Raw genomic sequence first — 17,217 nt, 5'->3', positions numbered from 1 at the left:
CAGTCAGCTCCTAGGAAGCCCGGTGGGCTGCAGACTTACCAATGCTGCAGTCAGCTCCTAGGAAGCCCGGTGGGCTGCAGACTTACCAACGCTGCAGTTAGCTCCAAGGAAGTCCGGTGGGCTGCAGACTTACCAATGCTGCAGTCAGCTCCAAGGAAGTCCGGTGGGCTGCAGACTTACCAACGCTGCAGTCAGCTCCTAGGAAGCCCGGTGGGCTGCAGACTTACCAATGCTGCAGTCAGCTCCTAGGAAGCCAGGTGGGCTGCAGACTTACCAATGCTGCAGTCAGCTCCTAGGAAGCCAGGTGGGCTGCAGACTTACCAATGCTGCAGTCAGCTCCTAGGAAGCCAGGTGGGATGCAGACTTACCAATGCTGCAGTCAGCTCCTAGGAAGCCAGGTGGGCTGCAGACTTACCAATGCTGCAGTCAGCTCCTAGGAAGCCAGGTGTGCACTCACAGGTCCCTGTCTTGGTGTCACAGCGGCCGCCATTGTTGCACTTACATCTGGCCTTGCAGTTTGGCCCATATGATCCCTCACGACACTCTGGGGTAAGGAGAGAGAGAGAAAGAAATACATTTCACATTGAGGATAGCAAAGGGACATTTTGGAGAGGTTCTCAAGAGGTTCTCGGAGGTCTCGTACGTCATTAGCCCAGAAGTTGTCCTCCTCCGAGCAGGGCAGTGTAAATAGAGTTTTCTTGTTGAGCTCAACACACCACACTATATATGGTAATAGCAGAGCAATGTTTTTGAAAGAGCTGAAATGTATAGACATTTTCCTTATATTTGAGACTTGTTTTATTGAGTTTCTACAGCCTGTTACATTCTGAAATTGTCACAGTAGCTGGCGGCTGCACTGAGCTACGTAAAACTACGGAAGCCCATTCCCGACACCATATTTTTTGTGTCATCTAGAATAAAAATTTGACAACATGACATTGCCTTCAGAAAGTATTCACACCCCTTGACTTTTTCCACATTTTGTTGTGTTTCAGCTTGAATTTAAAATTGATTAAATTGAGAGAGAAAAAAATGTTATGGCAAGCCTAAATAAGTGCTAAATATGTGCTTAACCCTTTGAGTATGGTGAAGTTATTAATTACACCTTGGATAGTATATAAATACACCCAGCCACAACAAAGAAACAGGTTTCCTTCCTAACTCAGTTGCTGGAGAGGAAGGATTTCACCATGAGGCCAATGGTGGCTTTAAAACAGTTACAGAGTTGAATGGCTGTGAAAGGAGAAAACTGAGGATGGATCAACAACATTGTAGTTACTCCACAATACTAACCTAATTGACAGAGTGAAAAGCGGAAGCCTGTACAGAATAACAATATTCCAACAACATGCATTGTTCAAACTGCAAAAAATGTAGCAAAAAAAATAACCTTATGTCCTGAATATAAAGCATGATTCATAGGGCAAATAAACACAATACATCACTGGGTACCACTCTTTTTCAAGCATCAAATCAAAATCAAACCAAATGTATTTATATAACCCTTCGTACATCAGCTGATATCTCAAAGTGCTGTACAGAAACCCAGCCTAAAACCCCAAACAGCAAGCAATGCAGGTGTAGAAGCATGGTGGTGGCTGCATCATGTTATGGGTATGCTTGTCATTTTATTTATTTATTTATTTATTTATTTCACCTTTATTTAACCAGGTAGGCAAGTTGAGAACAGGTTCTCATTTAAAATTGTGACCTGGCCAAGATAAAGCAAAGCAGTTTGACACATACAACAACACAGAGTTACACATGGAGTAAAACAAACATACAGTCAATAATACAGTACAAAAATAAGTCTATATACAATGTGAGCAAATGAGGTGAGATAAGGGAGGTAAAGGCAAAAAAAGGCCATGGTGGCAAAGTAAATACAATATAGCAAGTAAAACACTGGAATGGTAGATTTGCAGTGGAAGAATGTGCAAAGTAGAGATAGAAATAATGGGGTGCAAAGGAGCAAAATAAATACAGTATGGGGAGAGGTAGTTGTTTGGGCTAAATTATAGATGGGCTATGTACAGGTGCAGTAATCTGTGAGCTGCTCTGATAGCTGGTGCTTAAAGCTAGTGAGGGAGATAAGTGTTTCCAGTTTCAGAGATTTTTGTAGTTTGTTCCAGTCATTGTCAGCAGAGAACTGGAAGGAAAGGCGGCTAAAGGAAGAATTGGTTTTGGGGGTGACCAGAGAGATTTACCTGCTGGAGCGCATGCTACAGGTGGGTGCTGCTATGGTGATCAGCAAGCTGAGATAAGGGGGGACTTTACCTAGCAGGGTCTTGTAGATTACCTGGAGCCAGTGGGTTTGGCGACGAGTATGAAGCGAGGGTCAGCCATCGAGAGCGTACAGGTTGCAGTGGTGGGTAGTATATTGGCTTTGGTGACAAAACGGATGGCACTGTGATAGACTGCATCCAATTTATTGAATAGGGTATTGGAGGCTATTTTGTAAATGACATCGCCGAAGTTGAGGATCGGTAGGATGGTCAGTTTTACAAGGGTATGTTTGGCAGCATGAGTGAAGGATGCTTTGTTGCGAAATAGGAAACCAATTCTAGATTTAACCTTGGATTGGAGATGTTTGATGTGAGTCTGGAAGGAGAGTTTACAGTCTAACCAGACACCTAGGTATTTGTAGTTGTCCACATATTCTAAGTCAGAACCGTCCAGGCAGCGATCGGTTGAAGAGCATGCATTTAGTTTTACTTGTATTTAAGAGCAATTGGAGGCCACGGAAGGAGAGTTGTATGGCATTGAAGCTCGTCTGGAGGGTTGTTAACACAGTGTCCAAAGAAGGGACAGAATTATACAGAATGGTGTCGTCTGCGTAGAGGTGGATCAGAGACTCACCAGCAGCAAGAGCGACATCATTGATGTATACAGAGAAGAGAGTCGGTCCAAGAATTGAACCCTGAAGCACCCCCATAGAGACTGCCAGAGGACCGGACAACAGGCCCTCCGGTTTGACACACTGAACTCTATCAGAGAAGTAGTTGGTGAACCAGGCGAGGCAATCATTTGAGAAACCAAGGCTATCGAGTCTGCCGATGAGGATGTGGTGATTGACAGAGTCGAAAGCCTTGGCCAGATCAATGAATACGGCTGCACAGTATTGTTTCTTATCGATGGCGGTTAAGATACTGTTTAGAACCTTGAGTATGGCTGAGGTTCACCCATGACCAGCTCTGAAACCAGATTGCATAGCGGAGAAGGTATGGTGGGATTCGAAATGGTCGGTTATCTGTTTGTTGACTTGGCTTTCGAAGACCTTAGAAATACAGGGTAGGATAGATATAGGTCTGTAGCAGTTTGGGTCAAGAGTGTCCCCCCCCCCTTTGAAGAGGGGGATGACCGCAGCTGCTTTCCAATCTTTGGGAATCTCAGACGACACGAAAGAGAGGTTAAACAGGCTAGTAATAGGGGTTGCAACAATTTCGGCAGATAATTTTAGAAAGAAAGGGTCCAGATTGCCTAGCCCGGCTGATTTGTAGGGGTCCAGATTGTGCAGCTCTTTCATAACATCAGCTGACTGGATTTGGGAGAAGGAGAAATGGGGAGGGCAAATTGCTGTGGGGGTGCAGTGCTGTTGACCGGGGTACGGGTAGCCAGATGGAAAGCATGGCTAGCCGTCGAAAAATGCTTATTGAAATTCTCAATTATAGTGGATTTATCGGTGGTGACAGTGTTTCCTAATCCTCAGTGCAGTGGGGAGCTGGGAGGAGGTGCTCTTATTCTCCATGGACTTTACAGTGTCCCAGAACATTTTTGAGTTTGTGTTGCAGGAAGCAAATTTCTGCTTGAAAAAGCTAGCCGTGGCTTTTCTAACTGCCTGTGTATATTGGTTTCCCTGAAAAGTTGCATATCACGGGGACTGTTCGATGCTAATGCAGAACGCCATAGGATGTTTTTGTGTTGGTTAAGGGCAGTCAGGTCTGGAGAGAACCAAGGGCTATATCTGTTCCTGGTTCTAAATGTCTTGAATGGGGCATGCTTATTTAAGATGGTGAGGAAGGCATTTAAAAAAAATAACCAGGCATCCTCTACTGACGGGATGAGATCAATATCCTTCCAGGATACCCCGGCCAGGTCGATTAGAAAGGCCTGCTCGCTGAAGTGTTTCAGGGAGCGTTTACAGTGATTAGTGGAGGTTGTTTGACCGCTGACCCATTACGGATGCAGGCAATGAGGCAGTGATCGCTGAGATCTTGGACAAGGGAGTATTTTTTGTTGATAAAAATAAGTGGAATAGAGCTAAAAACAGGCAAATTCCTGGAGGAAAACTTGGTTCAATCTGCTTTCTAACAGACATTGGGAGACAAATTCACCTTTCAGCAGGACAATAACCTCAATCACAAGGCCATACACTGGAGTTGCTTACTAAGACGACATTGAATGTTCTTGAGTGGCCTAGTTACAGTTTTGACTTAAATCGGCTTGAAAATCTATTGCAAGACTTGGAAATGGCTGGCTAGCAATGATCAACAACCAAATTGACAGAGCTTGAAGAATAAAAAAAATTATAATGTGCAAATATTGTACAATCTAGGTGTGCAAAGTGCTTAAAGACTTACCCATAAAGACTCACAGCTGTAATTACTGCCAAAGGTGTATTGAATACTTATGTTGAATACTTATGTAATGAAGATATATTAGTGTTTTATTTTTCATAATTCGTTTTTAAATGTAGGAATTTTTCTTCCACTTAGAGTATTTTGTGTAGATCGTTTACAAAAAATTACAAATTAAATCCATTTTAATCCCACCTTTTCCACAAAATGTGGGAAGAGTCAAATTTTTATTGAATGAAACACTATGGGATGGTACATTTCATGCTAACATCATGCTTTCATTTGTGTTTGGAATTCATTATCAGTTTATACGTTTAAATGTTAATAAGCTAAATGTCCCTTACCTTGAGCTAAGAGATGGTGGGGCATCTAAACCCTTGTGGGGCATTTAATCCCTGAACAATGCCTCAAGACCACAGCCAATTGCATGCAAACAACAATGCAGCTAACTTGGCTAGTCTTGCGAGGAAGTGAGCTAGCCAGCTAGTTAGCTAGGTAGTTTTGTTGTATCTTGTATCCACAACAAAATGTGGAAAAAGTCAAGGGGTGTAAATACTTTCTGAAGGCACTGTATAAATTTGGAGATTATGTCTAAGAATAACCCAAAAAATGTGGTGAATGAAGATGCTTCTGAACCGAAGAAAAATGTGTTGTCTGGCTTTCAGGAAATGGCAGTTAAAGACAAAGACACTGACTTTTGAATACCGATTTTAGACCCAATCACCATCTCTTCAAACTAAGTAAACTCCAGTTTGTAACATTCCTTACAAAATGGGCTTTTAAATTAAGTGTGTTTCAATATAGTGAGTATGATAAACTAACGAAAATGTACATTTGTATGAACTTTTTGATATTTTTATTTAGACATTTTGAAAATACTAATATTAATGGACCAGAATACCAAAGAATCAGAAATCAGAGGTTACGGTTACCTGTTCTGCACGGAGAAACGGAGAGAGAGAGAGAGAGAGAGAGAGAGAGAGAGAGAGAGAGAGAGAGAGAGAGAGAGAGAGAGAAACTCGTTCTTTGTATAGTGCACTGCGATTCCATTGTTGAAGCCACACAGTCATTTCACAGAAGTGGACTACCTAACACTGGTCACTACTTACTGAGTTCACAGTTGTTTCCATAGTAACCAGGCAGACAGGTACACCTTCCAGTGACAGGGTGACACTGCTCATGGTCCCCAGAACACTGGCACATCTGGCTACAGTTAAGCCCGAACACACCTGATGGACACGCTGCAGGAGACACAAGCATGTACAATAAGGACGGGAGGAGATGGACATAGAGGCACACACTAAAAGACTCAATATGATCTGGTTTACATTGCAACATGGTGTATGCTTGTACATTCATTTCGAAACCCAATCTCTATGCGGACATAATAAAATGTAAGCACTCACTCACATTCAAATACCCATTCACACTCAGACAATGCAGTAGTTCACAGACACTCACATAGTCACACAAGGGAAGATAAATCTTTGAAACAAACATGTTTTTTTCTCTCCCTGAAACCACAGCACTTACTGAGGCAGCGTGTAGGACAGATAAGAAACGACTCCAGACTAAAGAGGCAATTACAGCGCTGTCATTATGCAAGTCTGCCTTCCAAAAGCCCTTATCCACCCAGGAGACAAAAACAATGTCTCCTGTTTTACTTGGCAACCCGAGTGTAACGTTTATCAGATGTCTGCTGAGTGTGTGAGAGAAAGGAGGGAGTGGGGGGAGAGGAGTGGGGGAGAGGAGAGAGGAGGGTGTGGGGGGTGTGTGTGTGTTTAAAGAGAGGTGGTGAGATGGTAGTGATGTGCTCTTACTCTCCTCACAGCCGTTCCCAGTGAGACCAGCAGGGCAGCCACATGTCCCAGTAACGTGGTGGCAGGACACCCCAGACTGACACTGACACCGCTGGGCACAGAAAGCACCGTAGACCCCAGGCAGGCAGGCTGGTGCACATCAGACACACATTCATCACTAACTAATGTATATTCACTTTAAACAGTGACAATTGTTGTTGTGTGTATAACTGCCTTGTTTAAATAAAGATGAACACTCCTTATAATAACAATTCATGATTTAACCTCAAACTGAATGTATCTATCTCAGTCCCAGGTATGCATTCAATTAAAACATGGATGGATTTGAAAAACGAATGTCAATTGTTTTCTACGGTAATTGACCTCTCATAGTATAACTTAAGTATGTATGATTTGATAATCTGTTGTTTCCAAAGGGTCCTTTTCCGGCCCCGACACTCACGTTTGTCGCACTGGGCCCCTCTCCATCCTGGGTGACATTCACACCTGCCTGTCACACGGTGGCAGCTTGTCCCGTGGCCGCACTGACACCTCTGCTCACACCCTTCTCCATGGAGACCGTCTGGGCAGGCTGCAGCACAGACACATGGGTGGTGTTCAGTAGGGCACAACGTAGCAATATGGTTTAGAAACGGTCTGAAAACGAACATCTGTGTTCTTATTTGAAAAGTACAGGTAGGACTTCCCCATTTAATTATGTTTCAAAACGTTTTCTCCCTTCAGAACATGACCCAACTGCTCTCTCCTTTAAAGACAGAAACAGGTGATTGGGTTTATCTCAATAGTCATTAGTGGCTTTCTTTCCTCAACTCCTGTCCTTCATCAACACTGAACAGGGTAGCGGAATGCATATCTCTACGTTGGCTTCTGACAGACTGCTTTCACCTATCCAAAGATATGAGGGAGGAAGCCAGTCTAAACTATTGGGATGCACCTCTTGCATTTGGAAGCAGTGATGTCAGGTCACTTGTCTGACAGTGCTCTCCAGTCCAGCCAGGGGGACAGCTACACCCCCCAGTCACTCTGTCACACGCCCCTCCGTTCTGACAGCTGCAGGTTTGTGTGCACCCCTCTCCATAGGACCCCTCCCCACAGTCTAGGAGAGGCAGAGAACAGAGGCCTCAGATCACACAATATATCCACCACACAATGAGCTGAATCCTAACCAGGAAACCATGTTACTGACTAGGGCTTTCTAGTAAATCATGCATTGATGCCAATGGGAGATTTGCACAATAATTTGATCCTAGGTTAGATTTGGACCAAGGTGAGTACAGCTATTAACGCCCTAATTCCTCTGGTTGATTTGACCTCCAGGGACAGAGGGGGGGACTCACCCAGCTCGCAGGCTGCTCCGGTCCATCCTCTGGGGCAGGAACACTGGCCAGTCACGCTGTCACAGAAGCCTCCATGCTGGCACAGACACAGCTGGGAACAGTCCTCTCCATACCTCCCAGCAGGACAGGCTGAACACAGTAGTACACACACAGTAGTACACACACAGTAGTACACACACAAAATACATTTAATCAGAGGATGTCATTGTTCAATACAATTCAGACAGATAGAAATGAGGATGAGGATTCAGTTAGGCTGCACTGAGTTTATGTTCGAAAGCAACTTACACAGACCAAACACGTACAATTATTCTATTCATACACTCACCAACTGCTGTGATATTTCATCGTAATTGGAATAAATTAATATTAATCACCTATCACTTGCTGTTTTAGGGAATGTTTTGCCGAAAGTTATTCTGGTAGAAGGGAGATTTCAGTTCCATGCAGAGCTCCTGATGTGCTGGGTTAGTTTAAGGTTAAGTTAAGGTTAGTTTAAGGTCAGACTGGGCCCTATACTGGGTTGACCGATGAGCCACTCACCCTCTTGGCATCTGGCTCCGGTCCATCCGGCTCCACAGCTGCAGCGGCCGCTGATGTGGTTACAGGTGGCCCCGTTCTGACACTCACAGCTCCGGCTGCAGTTCTTCCCAAAACCACCCTCAGGGCAGGCTGCCTCCCACACAGGACAGGATACACAGTCATATACTTAAATACAAGTCATCATTTTATACAATAGCACTAATATGAAGTGGTCTGCTCTACTGGAAGTCTGGACACAGATATACATTACATTTACATTACAGACGTAGGGTTTTCATTTGAGCCAGTTTGCTACAGCAGGAAAATAATAGCAACAGGAAATGTGAATTATTATGTGGATTATAATTAATAGACATTTTTGTAAGGGGTGATACATTTTTCTTAATGGAATGTCAAGTCTGAAATGTCAAAAGTGGGAAATACAAAGTTCAGAAGCCATTTTAAACCTCAAACACACAAGTTTTAAATGTCCTGCGTCGCAGGAATGTAATCCTGCAACAGGATGATCAAATTGAAAACTTTGTGTATTTAAGGTTTAAAAAGTCTTCTGAAGTTTGTAATTTCCACTTTTAAAATTTCAGACTTGACATTCCATCAAGACAAATGTAGACAAAAAAAATGTCCATTAATTATAATCCACATAATAATTCACATTTACTCTTGCTGCAGGTTTATTTTTCTGCTGTAGCAAACTGGCTCAAATGAAGATCCTACGTCTGTATGTGGTTTAGCCAATTCCTTTTGTCATTCAAGACTGACATGGGACACGATGGAGTGGTTGACTGAACCAGCAACATATCTGATCGATGGAGAGATATGGCTTCAACGTCCTTGTCTTGTATTTCTTGCTTGGGATATGGCCAAATCCATACGTTTGCACGTCTGTATAGAGCACATTCATTTGACCTATCTGAACTAGTCACTAATGTCTGAAATGAAATGACATTTGAGTAACGAGGGAGAGATGGGGGAAACAAACTAACCACAGCAACTTGTCATTAAGCCACGCAAGTGGGTTTGGGCTGACTCAAAACATGCTTTGGGGAGACCAGGCCCTCTCGAATAAGAATTGAGAATGACATGGTCTGATCTTTAAGAGGGCATTTCACTAGATCCATTAAAACGGCATGAAGACTTTAGAGAGCAGTGAATAGAGACTTTGCATGACAGTACAGAGGGTAAAACTGATGGTCCTAAAACGTGGATGTATTTATCCAGAATCTGACGCAATTAACGATGTATGCTGGAGGGACATCCTACCAGCCCCCCTACACCCCTCCCACCCCTTACGCATCCCTAAAAAAGGAATTGGCAGGGTATCGTTAAAAAGATAATTGTTTTCAAACACATGGGAGATGGTATTTAGGGTGAGAGGATGCCGTGATGGGCCGGTAGAGAGGCTCCCTCACACCCTGTTTTAATGATGTGGCTACCCTACCCAGAATGCAGTGTGGTCCCGACCAGCCAGGGGTGCAGAGGCAGGCTCCTGTGATGTGGTGGCAGCGGGCACCGTTCCTGCACTCGCACATCTGGCCACATTCAAGACCGTAAAACCCGTCCGGGCACACTGCAAGCCAAGATAAAACATCCTCTGGTTAGGGACTGGCAGCTTCCCACACAGAGGTAAGGATGCCAACTTTTTCCTCTCTCTCTTTCTGTGTCGCTGTCTCTTTGTGTGTCTCTCTCTGTCTCCCTCTCTCTCTCGTTCTGTGTCTCTCTCGGTCTCTTCCTGTGTCTCTCTCTTTCTCCCTCTCGCTCGCTCTTTCTGTGTCTCTCTCGGTCTCTTTCCCTCTCTCTTTCTCTCTCCCTCTCTGTCTGATCTCTCTCTCTCTCTCATCTCTGTCTTACCACCTACCAAAAATACCATATGAAATTGCAGTACCCTGCTCTAGCAGTTCATTTGTGGAGCGTCTGCATTCGTTAAGTGAGCTCACGTCCCACATGTGAGGAGTATCCATGCCACATCAAAGCCTGCAGAGACACGGGGGCCAGGCCTCCCCCTGAGGGGGTGGGAGAGAGGGGCACACACACACACCAAGGACTGGTAATTAGAACACCTGCTGGGTCCACAGGCCCGTCGTCAGGGTCTAGGGTCCCAGCCCAAAACAAAGCCAGGTTACTGCATGCGGGGCGCGCACACACACACACACACACACACACACACACACACACACACACACACACACACACACACACACACACACACATACATACACACACACACATTCAGTATATAATGCATATAGACACTTGCACACATACACTCCTGCTACCACTGGTGTTCAGTAATGCCAGTGGCCCAGGTCTGTTTTCCATTCATAGAGAGAGAGAGCAGGGGGAGCTAATAGTTGAAACTGTCTGTGGAGTCAGTAGACAACCATGGAGTTTAGTAAACATATTGTCTGTGGCCCAGAACAGGTCCACCAGTGATGTTATGGAAAAACCTTGTATAAATGTGGAGGGATGAAGAGGGGGCTTTCCCACTGTGCTGTAAACATTGCCTAAACGCTCGACTAAACTGTGAAACAGGCAGGAATGCCCGTGTTTACTCAGTGATTCTCGTTGATTGCTCAATTTGTCACCGAAAAGTGCAAGATCACAGAGCAACAGCTCTAATGACAACACTTACTATCAGTTGGTATGTTAAGAGCAGTTACTACAACACAGGCACAGCATCATTTATGTCTTTGTTTGGGGAAAAGCTGCGATGACAACACTTACTATCAGTTGGTATGTTAAGAGCAGTTACTACAACACAGGCACAGCATCATTTATGTCTTTGTTTGGGGAAAAGCTGCGCTCGCTTTGGCTGTGTTCCTGATTGATAAACAGATGCAGTAGGACACACCTCCTTTTAGCCCTAGTGGTGTGTGGGGAAGGCTGGCACTGGTTTGGGCACTGACTGCTGCTCAGTCTGAACATATCTCTTGTTCCAATTGACCCTATGCCAAATAACCCATCTCATATGCTGTACATACATTGGTACTTTTGGCCTGAACGTGCCTTTTCTCTTAGCCTGGTCCCAGATCTGTTTGTGCTGTCTTGCCAACTCCTATGGCCATTGTCATGCCAAACATGAGCAAAGCATAGGAGTAGCCAAGACAGTACAAATACATCTGGGGGATCAGGCTACTTTTTCCCACGCTGCCACTATAATCTGCCTATGTGGTGGTTCTACTATAAAGTTATACTGTCTCATTACAGCCTGAGCAGGGAAGATAATGGATCCATCTGTGTGTCTGTGGTGCTGTTTGTCTGTGGTGCTGTGTGTCTGTGGTGCTGTGTGTCTGTGGTGCTGTGTGTCTGTGGTGCTGTGTGTCTGTGGTGCTGTGTGTCGGTGGTGCGGTTTGTCTGTGGTACTGTGTGTCTGTGGTGCCGTGTGTCTGTGGTACCGTGTGTCCGTGGTGCTGTGTGTCCGTGGCGCGGCGTGTCTGTGGTGCTGTGTGTCTGTGGTACTGTTTGTCTGTGGTGCTGTGTGTCTGTGGTGCTGTGTGTCTGTGGTGCTGTGTGTCTGTGGTGCTGTGTGTCTGTGGTGCTGTGTGTCGGTGGTGCGGTTTGTCTGTGGTACTGTGTGTCTGTGGTGCCGTGTGTCTGTGGTACCGTGTGTCCGTGGTGCTGTGTGTCCGTGGCGCGGCGTGTCTGTGGTGCTGTGTGTCTGTGGTACTGTTTGTCTGTGGTGCTGTGTGTCTGTGGTGCTGTGTGTCTGTGGTGCTGTGTGTCTGTGGTGCTGTGTGTCTGTGGTGCTGTGTGTCGGTGGTGCGGTTTGTCTGTGGTACTGTGTGTCTGTGGTGCCGCGTGTCTGTGGTACTGTGTGTCCGTGGTGCTGTGTGTCCGTGGCGCGGCGTGTCTGTGGTGCTGTGTGTCTGTGGTGCTGTGTGTCTGTGGTACTGTGTGTCTGTGGTGATGTGTATCTGTGGTGCAGGGCTATTATTTAAGGTGCTGGAGCGCACATTTATTTTTCAATTATGTTATTATTTCTCAATCAAAGTTTGTACCAACAGATGCACCTTATTCAATATTTACCAGTGAAATGTCCAAACTCAAAACTGTATATTTTATGATATTTTTATATTTAAACTTTATTTAACTAGGCAAACCAATTAAGAACAAATTCTTACTTACAATGACGGTTTACCAAGAGGCAAAAGGCCTCCGATGGGGACGGGGGCTGGGATGAAAAATAACATGTAGGACAAAACACACATCATGACAAGAGAGACACCACAACACTACATAAAGAGAGACCTAAGAAAACAACACAAAATGGCAGTAACACAACATGACAACAACATGGTAGCAACACAACATGGTACAGTATCAACATAAACATGGTACAAACGTTGTTAGGCAAAGGACAAAGGGCAAAAAGGTAGATACAACAATGCATCAGGCGAAGCAGCCACAAGTGTCAGTAAGAGTGTCTATGATTGAGTCTTTAAATGTAGAGATGGAGATACAACTATCCAGTTTGAGTGTTTGTTGCAGCTTGTTGCCAATCATCTGCATGCCAATCATTTGATCTCAATCAGTTCCATGGGAATATGAATTTAGATCTTCTTGAAGGACTGTTTCTAAGTGAATTAGAGCCGATGGTGTTTTAAACTATTAGGCTTTCTTGTATTTTGTTTCAATCAAAGCATAGGCTATCCTACCTAGTGTTGCGCGCTGTTGAGTTTTGGCTGCATTAGAACAAAAACTGTGACTATTCAGCTACAACGAGCGTCCTTAAAGCTCATGAGCCCCAAGTCCATAACAAACTGTTTTGAGGACAGCTGTTTTAGCAACACCTCATAGAGTTTTCTGTCTTTGGCTGTTCTCGTTAGGGAGTGAAGTTTATGCATCATAAGGGTTACATGAATACAATCAAACCTCTCTGAAATGAAAATGGATGGCCCTCCCTTCAGCAAAATACATTTAACCTTTTCTGACCCGGAACACAAAAGAATCATTTAAACATACAGTGAATAGCAGAGAAGATGGCTAAAATATTGCCTTTATAGTATAAACATTACACGAATCTATAATCTTATTTGCAGGACCGAGAAAAAAAATGTCCTTTTATAAACATTCCATGCAATTCAATTTTTACCAGATTTTATTTTTATATCACACAAATGACCGAAATGACAGGCTAAGAATGGACAGAGAGAGAGGCCTATGTGTTCATCTATCATATTTCTCCACTGCTAAATCACTGTGTTTGGTTTGCAAACTGTCCCTGTTCCCAAATAATTACATCTGAGACATCATTAGGTATCTGAGCATGCTACATTCAAAAGTTAGGTCTACCTTTCCACCCCAGACAGAGTAGGCCTACCTTTCCACCCCAGACAGAGTAGGCCTACCTTTCCAACCCAGACAGAGTAGGCCTACCTTTCCACCCCAGACAGAGTAGGCTTACCTTTCCACCCCAGACAGAGTAGGCCTACCTTTCCAACCCAGACAGAGTAGGCCTACCTTTCCACCCCAGACAGAGTAGGCCTACCTTTCCAACCCAGACAGAGTAGGCCTACCTTTCCACCTCAGACAGAGTAGGCCTACCTTTCCACCCCAGACAGAGTAGGCCTACCTTTCCAACCCAGACAGAGTAGGCCTACCTTTCCAACCCAGACAGAGTAGGCTTACCTTTCCACCTCAGACAGAGTAGGCCTACCTTTCCACCCCAGACAGAGTAGGCCTACCTTTCCAACCCAGACAGTGTAGGCTTACCTTTCCAACCCAGACAGAGTAGGCCTACCTTTCCAACCCAGACAGAGTAGGCCTACCTTTCCACCCCAGACAGAGTAGGCCTACCTTTCCAACCCAGACAGAGTAGGCCTACCTTTCCACCCCAGACAGAGTAGGCTTACCTTTCCACCCCAGACAGAGTAGGCCTACCTTTCCACCCCAGACAGAGTAGGCTTACCTTTCCACCCCAGACAGAGTAGGCCTACCTTTCCACCCCAGACAGAGTAGGCTTACCTTTCCACCCCAGACAGAGTAGGCCTACCTTTCCAACCGAGACAGAGTTGGCCTACCTTTCCACCCCAGACAGAGTAGGCCTACCTTTCCAACCCAGACAGAGTAGGCCTACCTTTCCACCCCAGACAGAGTAGGCCTACCTTTCCACCCCAGACAGAGTAGGCCTACCTTTCCACCCCAGACAGAGTAGGCCTACCTTTCCAACCCAGACAGTGTAGGCTTACCTTTCCAACCCAGACAGAGTAGGCCTACCTTTCCAACCCAGACAGAGTAGGCCTACCTTTCCACCCCAGACAGAGAAGGCCTACCTTTCCAACCCAGACAGAGTAGGCCTACCTTTCCACCCCAGACAGAGTAGGCCTACCTTTCCACCCCAGACAGAGTAGGCCTACCTTTCCAACCCAGACAGAGTAGGCCTTCCTTTCCACCTCGTACAGAGTAGGCCTACCTTTCCACCTCAGACAGAGTAGGCCTACCTTTCCACCTCAGACAGAGTAGGCCTACCTTTCCACCCCAGACAGAGTAGGCCTACCTTTCCAACCCAGACAGAGTAGGCCTACCTTTCCACCCCAGACAGAGTAGGCCTACCTTTCCACCCCAGACAGAGTAGGCCTACCTTTCCAACCCAGACAGAGTAGGCCTACCTTTCCAACCCAGACAGAGTAGGCCTACCTTTCCACCTCAGACAGAGTAGATCTACCTTTCCACCTCAGACAGAGTAGGCCTACCTTTCCACCTCAGACAGAGTAGGACTACCTTTCCACCCCAGACAGAGTAGGCTTACCTTTCCAACCCAGACAGAGTAGGCCTACCTTTCCAACCCAGACAAAGTAGGCTTACCTTTCCACCCCAGACAGAGTAGGCCTACCTTTCCAACCCAGACAGAGTAGGCCTACCTTTCCAACCCAGACAGAGCAGGCCTACCTTTCCAACCCAGACAGAGTAGGCCTACCTTTCCAACCCAGACAGAGTAGGCCTACCTTTCCACCCCAGATCTGTTTTATTTTCTTCAAATTCTTAAAGCTAACAAGGGGTAGGCCTGTGCTTTTTCTAATTTTATTTAATAAAAGGAAGTCCTATGGCATACTCTCTCATTAATTTGAGTCTTGGTTTTAACTTAATAGCCCTTCACTGACATAGAGGTGTGCTATTTAAAGAGTGCATGGTGGGTGGAGGAATTGACCGACAAATCGATGGATATAGCAGCTCATAGCCTAATTTTGCCTGTCAAACAGGTAGTCCTACCTCTTATTTCTTAAATAGGAAGAAATAGGCTCCAACACAAAGCCCTTTCGTTGTTAGTAAGTCTAATTAAAATGATGGTTGAAATGAATTATGCCTTCATGAATTTGCCTACTTTCAGCACCATAAGCTGTCCATTTCTGATTGATTGTGCTGTGGCTGCTGCTTCAAGTTTCAGCACCACAATGTAAATGACTTGAATCTGGCTTATTGTGAGGTTAATAACTCTGATAAATACATCAAGGGCAAGAAACATATTGTTTTTATTCAAATCAATCACAGTAGTAGTAAGCTATTAAAGTTGACATTATCTTCGGGCTCTCCTTCTAAAACTGAACAGAACATAGGCTATAGGATAATATTGCATTTTCTGGAATAGGCCTAATAAAATAAAAGTCTTTGTTCGGCAGCACAAAAGAAATGATGCATCAGCATGATCAGAGCAAGCTGGGGCTCAGGGTTGGAATATCCATTACAGTGTGTAATGCAGCCTCGTTTTATTTACACCATCCCACTGTTGCATAAGACTCAGGACGGAAGTACATTTTCCTTGAAATATACCTTTGCTCTGTGCCTCCCCCGAGCATGCACTTCATAGCCTATAGCCACACTAAATACATTATAGGTTTGATATTGTGCGCCCAGCAGAGATAAGCAACTGATTCTAAAACACTTAGAAATACTGAAATTTCATCAATTACAAATTACAGTGCCTTGCAAGTAATTCACCCCCCTTGGCATTGTTTTTATTTTGTTGCATTACAGCCTGTAATTTAAATGGATTTTTATTTGGATTTCGTGTAATGGACATACACAAAATAGTCCAAATTGGTGAAGTGAAATGAAAAATAAACAACGGAAACTGATGACTGCATATGTATTCACTCCCGTTGCTATGAAGCACCTAAATAAGGTCTGGTGCAACCAATTACGTCACATAATTAGTTAAATAAAGTCCACCTAAGTGCAATCTAAGTGTCACATGATCTGTCACATGATCTCATTATACATACACCTGTTCTGAAAGGCCCCAAATTCTGCAACAACACTAAGCAAGGGGCACCACCAAGCAAGCGGCACCATGAAGACCACGGAGCTCTCCAAACAGGTCAGGGACAAAGTTGTGGAGAAGTACAGATCAGGGTTGGGTTATAAAAAAATATCTGAAATTTTGAACATCCCACGGAGCACCATTAAATACATTTTTGAAAAATTGAAAGAATATGGCACCACAATAAACCTGCCAAGAGAGGGCCGCCCACCAAAACTTACGGACCAGGCAAGGAAGGCATTAATCAGAGAGGCAACAAAGAGACCAAAGATAAGACTGAAGGAGCTGCAAAGCTCCACAGCAGAGATTGGAGTATCTGTCCATGAGACCACTTTAAGCCATACACTCCACAGAGCTGGGCTTTACAGTAGAGTGGCCAGAAAAAAGCCATTGCTTAAAGAATAAAATAAGAAAACACGTTTGGTGTTCGCCATGTGGCAGGTGGAAGACTCCCCAAACATATGGAAGAAGGTATTCTGGTTATTGAGGTTATTCTGGTTATTATTCTAAAATTGAGCTTTTTGGCCATCAAGGAAAATGCTATGTCTGGCACAAACCCAACACCTCTCATCACCCCGAGAACATCATCCCCAGTGATGCGTGGTGGTGGCAGCATCATGCTGTGAGGATGTTTTTCAAACTGGTCAGAATTGAAGGATTGATGGATGGTGCTAAATACAGGGAAA

At 44.7% G+C, this 17,217-nt stretch overlaps 1 protein-coding gene across 2 annotated transcripts in view; it reads right to left on the bottom strand.

The window, feature by feature from the left end:
- The window catches only part of LOC115141254 (multiple epidermal growth factor-like domains protein 6), a 149,015-nt gene that overhangs the window by 8,375 nt on the left and 123,423 nt on the right, over positions 1–17,217 (bottom strand). Inside the window, exons 24-31 of one of the 2 annotated variants that reach the window (XM_065000274.1) lie at positions 9,716–9,844; positions 8,278–8,406; positions 7,735–7,863; positions 7,332–7,493; positions 6,840–6,968; positions 6,398–6,526; positions 5,687–5,818; positions 416–544 (exon numbers count right to left, since the gene is read on the bottom strand). In XM_065000274.1, coding sequence (XP_064856346.1) covers positions 416–544; positions 5,687–5,818; positions 6,398–6,526; positions 6,840–6,968; positions 7,332–7,493; positions 7,735–7,863; positions 8,278–8,406; positions 9,716–9,844 — 1,068 coding nt within the window. The remainder of the gene's footprint in view (positions 1–415; positions 545–5,686; positions 5,819–6,397; positions 6,527–6,839; positions 6,969–7,331; positions 7,494–7,734; positions 7,864–8,277; positions 8,407–9,715; positions 9,845–17,217) is intronic. The other variant, XM_065000275.1, reaches the window with a different exon arrangement.

Source organism: Oncorhynchus nerka, linkage group LG14 (genome assembly GCF_034236695.1).
Source record: "Oncorhynchus nerka isolate Pitt River linkage group LG14, Oner_Uvic_2.0, whole genome shotgun sequence".
NCBI lineage: Eukaryota > Metazoa > Chordata > Actinopteri > Salmoniformes > Salmonidae > Oncorhynchus > Oncorhynchus nerka.
This window is presented reverse-complemented; position numbering and strand designations above follow the sequence as displayed.